At 35.7% G+C, this 14,568-nt stretch overlaps 1 protein-coding gene across 3 annotated transcripts in view; it reads left to right on the top strand.

Annotated features, from left to right (window-relative positions):
- CDH8 (cadherin 8) overlaps positions 1–14,568 on the top strand; it is a 335,942-nt gene that overhangs the window by 313,425 nt on the left and 7,949 nt on the right. For all 3 annotated transcript variants that reach the window (XM_070500608.1, XM_014834173.3, XM_070500607.1), the window contains one exon: positions 14,206–14,457. In XM_070500608.1, coding sequence (XP_070356709.1) covers positions 14,206–14,457 — 252 coding nt within the window. The remainder of the gene's footprint in view (positions 1–14,205; positions 14,458–14,568) is intronic.

Genomic DNA, 14,568 nt, shown 5'->3' with positions numbered 1-14,568 from the left:
TGTCAGACTGATATTTTATCAGAGTGAAATTGTAAAAATGGCATGTTTTGGTTATTGACATCTTACCATTTTTAGTTAGCCATCCATATTTTACCTTTTTTTTTTTTTTTCTAAGCTATCCACATTTTGTCATTTCTGGCACTTTTTGTTTCTTTGTCTAAATTTATGTTTCTAATTAGAATAATTTTCCTTCAAGCTGAATGACTTCATTTAACATATCATGCACTACAGACATGATTTTCTCATTTTAGCCATTCTTTCTTTCTTTTTTTTCTGCTCCTCTCTTTTTTCCTTCTGTGTGTTTGATTGTACGTATATTTCATCATTTGATACTGTCCCACTAGTTACTGAAGATTATTTTTATTATTTTTTGTCTTTGTGCTATAGATTTGATAGTTGCTATTGCAATGTCTTCAAGTTCACAGATCTTTGTTTCTACAATACTTAATTTTCTATTAAGCCTATTGACTAAAATTAGATTTTAGATCTTATATTTTTTCAGCTATATAATATCTGTGTTTGTATTTTTAAAAGATGTATTCTTCCCTTTCTCTTATTTTTGTGTTTCTTTTTCCTTTACCAACTTGATTATAGTTAGAATAGCTCTTTTATAACTTTTGAGTGGTTTATTATCAACTCTGTCATTTTGTGTTGGTTTCTATTGATTGAATTTCTTCTCTTGATTATCAGTCGCATATGTCTGTTTCTTTGCATGTCTTGTAATTTTGCTTGAGTACTGGACACCATGGCTATTCATTGTTAGATACCCAGATTCTAATATTTCTTATTATATGTTGGGCCTTGTTTGGCAGCCATTTATTGAATTTCAGATCAGCTTGATCTATTTGAGGCTTAGTTTTTAAAATAAATTTTGGCAATATCCAGAGCAGTCATTATCATAGGATTAGTACATCCCTACTCGGATGGTGTGTTCTTTCTAGCTTTTCTACTGAGTGACTTATGTGTTCATAATAAGGTCGCTCCATTCTGAATGGTCAGTCAGTAATCAAGTATTTCCAAATCTGAGATAGTTATACAGTAGTTGTTTGGCTTACAGTTGCACAGTAGATGTTGCACCTCCAATAGTTGGTTTTCCAGGTCTCTTAGGGTCTCACTCTATGCATAAGTAGCTTGTTATTCAACCAAAAAATCAAGAAGAACCTTAATCAAATTACTCAAGCTCTTTTTCTGCATAACGTCTTCCTCTCTGGTACTCACTGCTGCAAATTCCAGCCATCTCACCATTACCAAACCCCTGTCTCTGTCTCTTTGACTCAGTGAGACTCATCTGCTTGGGCTTTGCTCAAGTTGGCAGTTTTTGAATTACACTGACTGGTACTTTTTAATTATGAAATTAGATGTCTCTTGTGACTAAAACTCACTGACAAAGTTGTAGAATGTGCCCCAAGTTTCTTCCAAGGACAAATCTGGTGGGTTTTAAATATTCCTTTATAAAAAAGAATAGATTTATTGTATGAATGAGTTATAATGGTCATAATTGTTCAATAAAATGTTTAGTACAATAACAAAAAAATAGCAGTTCAAGGCTAGAAGCATGCATCAAATAAATATATAAAATAAGTATTATTCCATTTGGAACGGGGGAAAGTTGTTTATTCTTCTTGGAACAATCTTGATTCACAGTTGGAGAAAGAAGAATTGACATAAACCAGACCATTTTGAAAGAAGTGAGTTCTCTGCCAATGAATGAAATACTTCCTAAAATGACATGGAGAAGGTTTCCTAGAGAACTCTCAAAATTTCCCATTAATTTTTGAAATATTTCTGTTCCCATTCAGGACAGACACACATGAAAGTTCTGTAAGGAAAGAAGAAGACTTAAGACAAAAATAAAGAGAGAGAAATCTATCAAATGATACCAATGACCTTGAGCTAAAAAGGCTTAGGTTTTAAGAGAAAAGATAAAAACTAAGCAATTTAACATCATCGACTATATGCACAATCTAATACTAGACACTGGAGATGAGAAGATAGAAACATTCATGAGACAGTCTTCTCTCTAGGAATTGTCATCTATGGAGAGTTTCTGAACCTGGTTCAGAAGGGTAGCATTTTCCTAGAAGTTCTTGGCTTTTTCTTAGATGATATAGAAAAAAGTGAGCTCACATGGGCATGCCTTTGATTAAGATAAAGTTTTAAATCAAGATCTCGATTACTAAAAGCTTTGACTGGGCCGGCCTGATGGCGCAGCAGTTAAGTGCGCACGTTCCGCTTTGGTGGCCCGGGGTTCACCAGTTCAGATCCCGGGTGTGGACATGGCACCGCTTGGCATGCCATGCTGTGGTAGGCGTCCCACATATAAAGTAGAGGAAGATGGGCATGGATGTTAGCTCAGGGCCAGCCTTCCTCAGCAAAAAGAGGAGGATTGGCAGTAGTTAGCTCAGGGCTAATCTTCCTTGGGAAAAAAAAAAAGCATTGACTGATAGATTCACAGATTTTGGTGGAATATTTCCTTGGAAATCACTTTATATTTCATCTGGATAATACAGGAGCTTCATATTCCATTCTGGAAACTCTTCCTCAGTGTACATCTCAGAGTCTCACTCTATTTCTTAACATATATTTTCTTAGTTCTTTTCCCTATATTTTACATTATAATTTTCTTTATATTTCAACTTTGAGATTTTCAAATAGAAAGTCATCGGAAAGTATGAAAGTATGAAATCCAAATATTCTTAAACGATTATAGCCCTTTGCTGTATTTCAAAGCTAAGGTAATGGATAACCTTACCTACATTAATAATAATCAATATTACTTTAAGTTTTCTTAAACACTTTGCACATGACAGACCCTGCAAATGCACTTTGGTGGAAAAACACATTTACTCCCCAAAGATCTTCTTACTCTTTGTTCCTTAATTAGTAATTTGGGCACAATAAGAGTACCTGTTATGACTTTGGGAGAATTATTTAAAAATGCAACCAGGTAAGTAATGAAATTTGGATTCAAACCCAATTAGGAATGATTCCAGAGCTTGAACATTATCCAGTATGATATTCAGAAACATTGTGAAATATACGTCCTGAAGAAATTACACCTGACATAAGCTATTCAAGAATTACAATGTTGAAGAGAGAACAAATTCCCCTAAACGTCTATTTGTTAAGCATACGTCTTATAATTACAAAATATGAAGAATTTGATGTTACAGATCTTTATATTACCGCCCAGTGCCAGGAAGTACCACACATCCACTGTTAACGGGGGATGGCAAGCTTGGAAAATCAAGTATCATCTTGAGAATATTTTAAAAGACTCATAAAAAAAATCCCTTTTATTTTCAAAGAAAGTATTAAAATGAAATCATGCATGACTTCAAAATGTATTCAGATTTCTCTATAGTGTATAACAATAGGGAATTTTATCAGATTACATTTTCAGTAAAAAGAGTTCGAATGAGTTTGATGTGATTTCTATTTCAATCATGAGGGTGACCTACACAGGTATCTTTTTCTTCCATCATTTTCTTTCTGCTCTCTCCATCTGTATTTTAACCTGTTAATATGTGGATGAATTTGAGGAAAAGCAAATCGGTTTGACCTTTAATGTAAAGTCATTTCTGTATGATCAAAACAGTACTATTTCCAATACTATAAAGAATGTGGATTTTAAGATTCAAAAGCACGTGCCATTCTCAGCAACCTGGGAGGAATGATAATGTGACCACTGCTTGAACGATAATTTTATCTACATAACTGCCTTCCATCCTCTTGCCTTCATCGTATATTAAGACTTCTGTCCAAAGATATATGTTTAGCCAAGCTGTTTTAATATAACATATTAAATTTTAAAATTATTCAAGGACAAACACTGGACTTTCAGCTCGCTGTAGGATGCCACATTTTTTTGCATCATTTCCCTCCTTTTTTAGCAGCTATTTTACCACTAAACCAGAAAAGAAGGAATTATGCAGGAAAATTGCTATCAGCTGCTACCCCCGCTGGATTACAGAACCCAGAGCATAATAGCTTCCCCAGTGGAGCCTCTGAGGGCTTAGGCCAAGCCATTAACCACTGCTAACACCTAAGGGAAGAAATGGAATAGAGTAGAATGGTTCTCAGGTATCCCAAAAAATTTTTATGCAGACAAAATTTATTTAAAATGCAAGTGTTCAGGGCTTAGCCCCATAAATTTTTATTTAGTTGATTTAGGGTAAAATCCAAGAATATGCATTTTTAACACGCTCAGATATTTGTGTCTGAATTACTGCCTGAATTTTACAGTTGGCTTTTGTTTGTGTGCATATTTGCTCAGATACAAATGATGATTAAATGGACTTGAAATTTAGAATGTCAAGATGGACCAGATATATTGGAGCCTTGTATATATTAGGCAGCTTATTTTTAAAATTAATGGGGTAAACATAAGATTAGTGATCTATGCTTCTCTCATTGCATTCTATTTGTGTAGAGTTAGATATATTTTGGACTTCTCAAGGTACTGCTTCACACTTGTGTCTCTTGTTACACATTGTCTCACTCATATGCACTAATATCTATTACATATTTATTCAACAAACCAATTAAACCATTATATTTACTTTACATTTGCTCTATAAACAAATCTCCATTACATCTGTGAGTTAGATGCTCTAAAATCCTTAGGCTGTTTGTTCCTGTTGCCTCCTTCCAAAAAGAAGAGTGAACTTTCAGCTAACTACTGAAGCATGATTGAACTTCCCTACACAGAAAGGGAAGATGTGAGGTTATTGGGTGCAAGGAGAGAGATGTATAAAATCGTAGAGCCACAAAGATGATGCAAGAGGTGTAACCAAGGAAGAGATTTTTGGGAATGGGGAAAAATAAGCCTTAAGTATTATTAGTTTCATTATTGAAAGATTGAATTTGTAGTACTGAACATCCAGGGGGATATGCCCAGTAGGTAAGTGGAGGAGGCAGAGGGCTACAATATAAAAAGAAGTATTGTCTGGTACTTGAAGTCGGATACGTGAATCAGATTCAAACAGATAAAGAGGTTAAAGAAAAATACTGAGGACAGAATGGTATAGAACAGAATCATGGGAGGTGTAGGGAGAAAAGGGAATGTCATTCTCCATATTTTCCCTCCTCTAATAAACCAGGCCTTTCCTCTAAACCCAGCCCACATGCCACTCCTTCCTTAAGGCCTTCTCTCATCTGTATCTGTGATGATAGAGAATGAAAGCCAGGTACAGATGACATAGAGGACCAGAGGGAATGGGAGCAGAGACAGAAAGACAGGGACTACAATTAGAGAATGGGCCATCATCTGACTGACATTTTGGCTAATTCTATGCTATTTTCTGTCTCCTTCTGGATCAGAAGTTCTTTGAGATCAGTAATCATATCTTCACTTACCTAGCTATCCATTTGTTCATTCAACAAGGATTAATTGAAATCTTGCCATGGAGACGTCTAAATAGTGACACATGTGACAGACAATAAGATGCATTCACTAAATAAGGCAGAATCTCTGCATCCAAGGATCCTTCAGTTGGTGAGACAGAAAACCATCACACTCAAGTGTATTGCAGCATTCTGTGTGGATCTGTGCCAAGGAAAACTTTCCTTTGACAGTGATGTCTTGCAGACAATAGACTCAATGACTGAGGGCAGAATTAACTGAAAGTGTCAGTGTGGATTTGAAAAAAGTTAAAATGAAGCGTGAGTGATGGAAAGAGAAAATGGACTTGTACCATGTTTGATGGCTTTCACTTTATGTCTTTTTTTCTTATATGCAAAGTCAAAATCTTCAGGGAGATGATGGTACCTAGCAAAGTGATGATTTCCACGGATACTTGACCTCCTTCAAATCAAAGCAGGTTATTTAGATAATAAACTACTTTTGGTACTTTCTTTCCTCTCCTTAGCTCTCCATTCACTGTATTGCATGATTTCAATATCTCATACACAATGTATACTTAACATAAACTGCTATTTTAAAACTGGCTTACTCTCTGGTCCAACTACCCTCTGTATCGAGTGTATTAATGAGCACAAATTTATCAGCTCCAGTGAAAATGAATTAATCTCTGATTCCCAGTTTCTTAAATATTTAGAGAGAACTATTCAATCGATAGAGATGTGGTGGAAAAATCACTCTCCTGAGAATACTAGATTTCCAATGCCTGGATTTTTAACCATTATTAGGTTGTTTTCTGAACATTTCACATGAAATTCCACTAATGGCCTTGATGCATACTTATTTTGTTTTTTCCCTAAGTAGCTTGCACACTTGAAAAAAAAAGGGATGCATTTTTTTTACTTCTGCATAAATCCAAAAGATAGAAATATTCTTTTCCAGATCTGCTGATAATCATAAAAGCTTTAAAATTTCCATTCAAACAAAACAGAAATTGGCTCTTGGTATAGTTTTTACTTTCATGGGTTAGTTAATGCAGGTATTTCTCGGATAAAATGAAAGTAATATTAGTCTTCATCCCTCCTTCCCCTGTGTGCCTGGAGTAAGATAAATCTCCCTTTCCTCTGAGCATTAAGGGATCTGTATAAGGTATGTGGAGCCTTTTGAGTAAGAGCAAGCGGTGTAAATTAAGTACAGGGGAAAAATAATCAAACTCAGAAGACCTCGGGCAGTGTCATTGTATCTAGCATGGAACTTGGACTCTGTGATACTTGTATTCCTCTCTGGCACCAAAAAGGATCACTTCTTGATAATTAATTAACAGTTATGCTATGCTATGCTATGCCATGCCATGCTGTGTTAGCTGACTCTCAAGATACAAGATTTAGATCTATAGTGTATTGTAGTGAATATCTTTTGATCTCTCTAAAATAATATATTTTCATCTACCAGTGGCCTCAACCGCTTAGTTTTTCCTCATCTCTGATAAAGATGTCATGGCATGGAAAAACCTCCCTCCCCACACTTTCTGTTTTGTGTCTTATCCTTGAACTTTAATACAACCTTCTGAGAGTCCATTTTCCCTTTTTTCTGAGGTGACTTTGGTTAAGATGACAGAGAGAGTGTAGAATGCACATTGGACTTGGTCGTAATTCTTAGCTGCCAGCTGAGAAACCTTGAGCAAGTCAACTTTATCTTTCAAAAACCCTGTTTCTCATAGGTAAAATGGAAATAAGTGTGCCCTTCCCTGCCTCTGCAAATCATATTTAACCAGATTTACTGATTGTATTAGTTTCCTCGGGCTGCCATAACAAAATTCCACAAACCGGGAGGCCCGTGTATTCTCTCACGATGCTGGAGGCCAGAAGTCTGCAATCAAGGTGTTGGCAGGGCCACAATCCCTTAGAGGCTCTAGAGGAGAATTCATTCTTTGTCACTTCCAGCTTCTGTTGGCTGTAGGCCTTTCATGGCTTGTGGCCACCTCATACCAGTGTCTGCCTCTGTGGTCACCTTACCTCTTCTTTTACTCTCTGTCAAATCTCCCTCTGCCTCACTCTTCTAAGAACACATGCTATTGGACTTGGAGCCCACCAGGTAATCCCAGATGAACTCCTCATCTCGAGATTCTTAATTTAATTACATCTGCAAAGATCCTTTACCTAGTAAGGTAACATTCACAGGTTCAAAGGAAAAGGACATGGGCATGTCTTTTTGTAGGTCACCATGCAGACCACTACACTGAACACCATCTTCATGTGATCTAAAAAAAATTCTCTTTCATATTATCAATTACGATCAGTATATGTCACTCCTTAAAGAATTTTACAAGATGCTTGTTTCATAGGTTACTTGATGAGCCCTAAGTTTTGTAAAGTGAAAAGCATAGCCTATCCTCTGTACATTTCCTCTGCAAAATGACAACCATGCAGATATGTATAAAACTGTAGTGCTGCATGGTCATGGTGGAGTAAGCTTTTCTGTTAAAAACGTCCTAATTCATTCTATATGTACTTGTAAGTTGTTGACTAAACATTAAGTTTTGTGTTAGTCTAGGAAGTTGAAAAGAATTTATAATGATTTTTTTCTAAAGGCAAAATAAACCTTCGTCAATATTTTATGGCTAGTTATACTTTATTATTAAATATTAGGAGATTTCATAATGAGTCAACACTCAGATAAACATTGAGATTATTGACATCAGGTGGCATGGTGGACAATCTAATGAGGAAAAAGGGGGAAAGAGTGACAAATGATCTAATTAGGTGCTCAGAATGTCCAGTTGCTTATGAAGATTTAGTATGTTGGTGCACTTTCAATGAATTATGTAGGAATTTATAATGGTACTAGAGGAGATTGGCTTCACAGAGTCTAAGCTTTTATTAATTCCTTACAACCTGATTGTTTCCAATAAGACTTAGCATTTAGAGTAAAAATATATAAATGAAATGTAGCTGTTATGATCTTTGCTTCATATTACTAGATATGGGAAACTGTATTTACATGTTTCTAATATGCTGAAAGCTCATGCATTTGGTATCTTTATTGCTTTGCTACGTCTTTAGAAATAAATAACAAACACAACACGATGATAAGAACTTAATTAAATCTCTTGTCCATACTTCTGAACAGAGTGCCATTTTCCCTTTGTTTTGACCTTCTTGCCATTTTCATTCCATTTGACTTGACCAAGAAAATTTGAATTACATTTGCAAGTCAAATACAGGAGACATTTCTCAAAAAGGCATAATATCTACTGATCTTCTCTTCATCTATTGCTTTTGTCATAAATATTTGTCTGGCAAATGCCTTCATTAACTCTGGCTTCTTGTTGCTTTTGTTTGTATCTAAAAGGATAAACAAAAGCCATAGCTCCATGGTTTCAAATAAATGGGACCTGGACCAAAGCAAAATTTCTGCATCAGGGCAACAACAACAGATGAACTTCACTGCAACAATAGAGAATTTAGATTTGCCTGCTTTATTTTATCTGGAAATAAAAGGACGATGTGGAAAGAACAGGGATGTTTAATAAATAACAGCAATAATAATGACCATTTTTGTTCTATTGAAAATACAAAAGAAGTGGAAGGAAGGAAAGGAAGCTGGTAGAAAGGAAAGAAGGTAGGAAGGAAGGAAATAAGTTAGTTAAGACTGGAAAAAATTACGTGAGTAATGTTAAAGAATTATCCAGGTAGGCATAGTCTATTTTTTTAGACAGACTTTATATTTTTCATGGAATATGCATATAGAATTAATTAGTGACTACAGTACTATTTTAGTCTGCCCAGGCTACTATAACAAAATACCACTGACTGGTCGCTTAAACAGCACAAATTTATTTCTCACTGTCTGGAGGTTGGAAAATCCAAGATCAAGGTGCAGGCAAGGTATGTTTCATTCTGAAGCCTCTTCTCTTGGCTGCTTGTAGGTGGCCACCGTACCGCTGTGTGCTCACAGGACCTCTTCTTTGTGCATGCATGCGTTGAGAAAGAAAGAGCTCTCTGGCATCTCTTCTTATAAGGACATTGATTCTATAGGATCAGGGCCTCACCCTATGACCTCGTTTAACCTTAATTACGTCCTAGAGACTCTATCTCCAAATACAGCCACACGGGGGGTTAGGGCTTCAATGTTTCAATTTGAATGCAAAGACATAAACATTCAGTCTATAATAAATACTTACTGGCTTATTTACTAACGGAAATTTTTCTTATAAGGATATTGATGTTGTATGAAAGTCCTTTGATTTCCAGCTCCAAATAATTCAAAGACTGAATATCCGTTATCGAAGAAGAAATTCCCCCTAGACTAACCATAAGAGATACTTATTCAGATGCCCCTTCTCTGAAGATTGGACTAAATCATCCCATTTTAGCTCAGTAAAAGAGAATTCCAGCATGCACCTCTTTAACATGATGGTATTTCAGATATTTTACTATCTGAAGCCTCTCGGAGCCTTCTCTATTTGAATCTAAGCATCCTCAGTTTAATGCTCGTGTGACATGATATGGGGCATGCCCAGAGAAAGACTTGTGAACCATCAATATTTTTCTTAAATTCCATATGAGACCTCAGGCTAGATATCCTCTGCAATAGCCTAAAATTGAATTTTCTCCCTGACATATTTTGATCCACATTTATTCCCCTATGACAGAAAAACATGAATGGAAATAAATATGAGCCCCACAAAATATGACTAATGATGACTTAGACATTCATTTATTCAGTGAGTATTTGCTGAGTACTCATTATGCATCTTAAATCGCTTATTTGTTACTAGGAAGGTCCCTAGTTCATTTCTGTGTCCCCAGTGTCTATCATATCCCCATTACTACATCATTTCTTTGTAATAGGTGCTTTGATGAACATATAAAGGTTTTTATAAAATTATCTAACTAATTTATTTGGGGATATTGGGGACAAGCAGTGAGGGAAATTATCAACAGAGTGACATTTAAGCATAGGCATAAAGTATGCATAAATATTAATAACTCAACTTAGGGCTAAGTAGGGGTAGAGAGATTATCAGGCAGAAGAAAGAGAAAATAGGAAAGCCTGGAGGAGAGAAGATCCTTGCTTCAGAAAATGTAGGATGGCTAAACACAGGGAGAGAGAAGGGTTGGGACATGAAGCTGCAGAACTAGGCAGGGGCTAGACCATGTCAGTCACATGGGAAGAAATAGAAAGCTCTAATCTGCAGCAGAAATTGTAAATGTACTTAGCAAGCTTCTGATGAATCAGTCAGGTGTTCAGTTCCTTAAAACTGAAATCATTCCACTTTCTTAAGAGGAAAACTTACTCCATGCCTCTACTTTAGGAGATGAGCGTATAGTGCTGGGTCTTTTTGGCTTGCCCTTCCCAGTGTGGAACCACTGTCTTACAGGCCAACACAAGGGCAATTGAGAGGTCCTATATAACCAGTGGAGTCATGCCCAGGTATAGCTTCTGTTGCACAAGTAGGGACTGGGAAGAAGAAAGGAACCCTAGCTCTTGGCCACACTGACCCCAAATTTAGTTTCAGCAATAGGTAACTAGAAGCAGGATAAGAACTGCTGATATCCTCCAACTGCTAGCTGTGAGGAGAGGGAGCCCTGTGTTCTTGGCTGAACCAGTCTGGAGTGGTGTTTCCATTGCAGAGAGCTAGGAGGAGGGATGGATGGAGTGGGTTCTGGTTCACAGACCACAGTCTCACCCTTCTTACCAAGCTCTAGTAGATTTTCTTGAATAAACATTTCTTCATTTGATACTTGCCTCCAGGACCATTTGCAGAGACATTAAATGGTTTTCCTTTTACAATTTTCGCCAGTTTCACCAGGGAGTAATTCTGTGGAGCTCTTCACACTATCATGCAGAAGTGGAACTCTGTGAGGAGGCATATGTTTTATAAGCAAAAAGAAGCTTTTAAAAGGTTACTAGAATTAAAATCAATGTATAAAACAATTACATTTGATACACCAGAAACAATGAGATGAAAATATAATTTTAAAAAGGTACTATTTACTAAAGCAACAAAATATATACTGTTCTAATAATAAATCTAACAAAAGGTAAAAATCTCTGGTAGCTAAAATAAAAACATTTTATTGATATGTATTAAAGAAAAGAAAGAAACTATGATCTTGATAAGAAGACTAAAGATCATAAAGACGTCAGTACTCTCATAGTTGTTCATATTTTAATGTAATTTCTACTACAGTTCTTACAGGAATTCTCATAGAACTTGATAATCTGATTCTGTATTTGTCAGAGATTAGCAAATGGGCATGAATAGCCAAAGTACTTTGCAAGAAGAACACAATAGGGAAAAATAACCTAATAGACATAAATATTTATTATAAAATTTGTATACATAAAAAGGATGGTATCGATGCAGGATTAGAAAAATAGAGCATTGGAACATGCTCAGTGGGTAAGGGATAAATTACTCTATAATTAACCTTGGGAAAATCAATAATCAGTACAGAAACAAATCGATTCCATACACTTACCTAAATGTGAAAAGTAACATAATGAAAAGTTTGTGTAATTTATAATCTTTAAAATCAAGTTAAAAACAGTAATCATAAAAGAGATTGATAAAATTGACCATATTAAAATTAAAATTGTAATAAAATGTAAAGGCACCATACGTTTTAAAGAAACAAATCCTACCTTCATAGAAGATATTTGCAATATCTAGATTAAAAAAGTGTATTTCAAATATGTGAACTTGAACTATGTGAAACTGCTGATATCTGATGGGTGTTTTTATGTGTACAATAATGACAATTTTAATTGGCCTAATAAAATAACTCAAAAAAATCGTTAATAAATGCAAACACTCATCAAAAAATGGTGAAAAAAAAGATGAGTAGGCAAATAGGGAATTCACTTTTCCTGGAGGTAGCAGGTAAAATTTAACAAAAATGACTCATAGACTTCCTTACTCAGTCAATAATTTTCTATATATAGAACAACCTATGCAGATGCTAGGAGCAGGAAAAAATATGGGTATGAATTTACAGTTAGACTCACCAATGCTCTTCTAAGTAATAAAGGAGATAGCTTTGTTCTGCACCCAGTAATATTGCTGTTGCAGTTCCTAAATTATCCTTATAGATTGTTTTAAAGAGAGAATATGCAAAGATAGTTTCTCATATAAATAATGTCAACCACAAAAAGACAAAAACCTCATTGTAATTTTATTAATTGCATCTTGAAGAACAATTCTCATCTTCTGTTTTGAACTATGGTATATGAAATCATCCACAAATGTTCCTTGCACTAATTAACTGTACTCAAACTTGTCACACACTTTCTGAAAGTATAACACAGCTATGTATTCTGCATCTGTTTTGAGATAATGTTCTCAAGCTTTTAGCTTAGTGGTATTTCCTTCTAGGTCATAGAAATAAAGATTACTGGATCATTTGGTATATCACCGCTTAACTCCGTTAGAGACATCTTTTTGCTCTTCAAATTACTAAATAATCAGGCACAAGCAGAAGAAATTTAGAACAAAATCGTTAACTCAATCAGTGTTTTTTTCTGTTTGCTTACTAGTTAGGCATTATAGGCCCACTTATATCTTAAACAAAGAAAAATAAATACAACCTGTACATCTATTTTAGGGAATGGCTGCCATTTTTTGAAACTTCTAGTATAGCACCACGTGGTATAAAAGATTTGACCTATTAACTGAATTCATTTGAGTGGAATATCTCTTCACGTGTGTGAGTATTCTGGAAACCAATAGGATACTCATGACCAGGCCTTGGACTGCAATGGTTTGGAATCTCTGCCTTAACATGCAACAGTGTGGTAGCCAAGTGTTCTGGGGTCTGAAAACTTGCCAATATTTGAAAAAATCCCAATTGAAGTAATCATTTTGCCCAAAAAACACTACACACATTAATCAAAATTATGTTGATTTGTTTTTGGCTGGAATATCAGTGTGAGATAATCAGTATTCCCGTGTTGAATAAATACATGTCTTTCATTATCAAAATTAGTAAAATAGACTAATAATATAAACAATATGACTATAGTTTGTGCGATATGGATGAATGGCAACAAAAAATCATTTGGGGAGTGAAATATTGAGAACCATAGGGCTATCGTGGGACCAATCACTTCTCACTGGCCAGTTTAACTTTGATCCAAGGTATGCCCTTAAATATTGCTTAAATAACCTTAAGAGTTGCTTCAGATAACCAATATATCTCTCTTATGGCTTGTCATTTTATTCTTATTTGTGTAACCTCTATAGGTCTTCTCTACACAATTTCAATATATATGGCATATCTCCTCCAATTGGCAGTAAATGGGACTTTTGTTGTATCTTAGCATAAATGCTCTAGGGCGTAAAGGATTCTTTTTAGGTACCTGTGGGAGTCAAAAAAGTGCATTGTTTTGTATGCCATATTGTCATATAGTCTATCTTTTGATACAGAGCTTCTAAAACATGTCTTTCAAATGTGGTGAGATTCTGTTCAGCCAGTTTTGCATTATCAGGATAAATGAGAGAAAATTAAACTTACTTATGGGAACATGGGGTAATTTGTGTCTTCTGAAAGGACACTTGAAGGTTAGTTTTATAAAAGAAATCTTTTGCATTTATAAGATGGTTGTAAGACTCTACTAATTTATCATGGGGCCCCATTCACTGAATCTGTTAGGGTATAGATGTTTGGGTCCATGCCAGTTGGGACAGTGGCAAGAGGGGACTCGGATAGAGCCTGAGTGGTCTAGTGGATTTGCGATTGCCTTGGGGTTTGCAGAGGATTTATGAACTAGAAAGACAAGTGTTGTTTGGGCAGCCATTTTGAAATGATGCGAACTATTGTAATTTTCACTTTTTCCAGATAATTCTCTCAGCATTTTGGCAAAGCATAATGGATTCAACCGCCAGAAGCAAGAAGTCTATCTTCTACCCATCATAATCAGTGATAGTGGGAATCCTCCTCTGAGCAGCACCAGCACCCTGACCATCCGGGTCTGTGGCTGCAGCAGTGATGGTGTTGTCCAGTCTTGTAATGTTGAAGCTTATGTACTTCCAATTGGACTCAGTATGGGCGCCTTAATTGCCATATTAGCATGCATCATTTTGCTGCTAGGTACGTATTTCCTTCATAGCCTAATGGTCACCATTTTTCTGATTCATAAATGACTGTAAATAAGGACAGCAAACCCTAACCCACCCAGATATCAGCATTCTTTTGAGGAAA

The sequence above is a fragment of the Equus asinus genome, chromosome 28 (assembly GCF_041296235.1).
Source record: "Equus asinus isolate D_3611 breed Donkey chromosome 28, EquAss-T2T_v2, whole genome shotgun sequence".
Taxonomy (NCBI): domain Eukaryota; kingdom Metazoa; phylum Chordata; class Mammalia; order Perissodactyla; family Equidae; genus Equus; species Equus asinus.
Note: the sequence above shows the minus strand (reverse complement) of the source record. Positions and strands in the feature narration are given on the sequence as shown.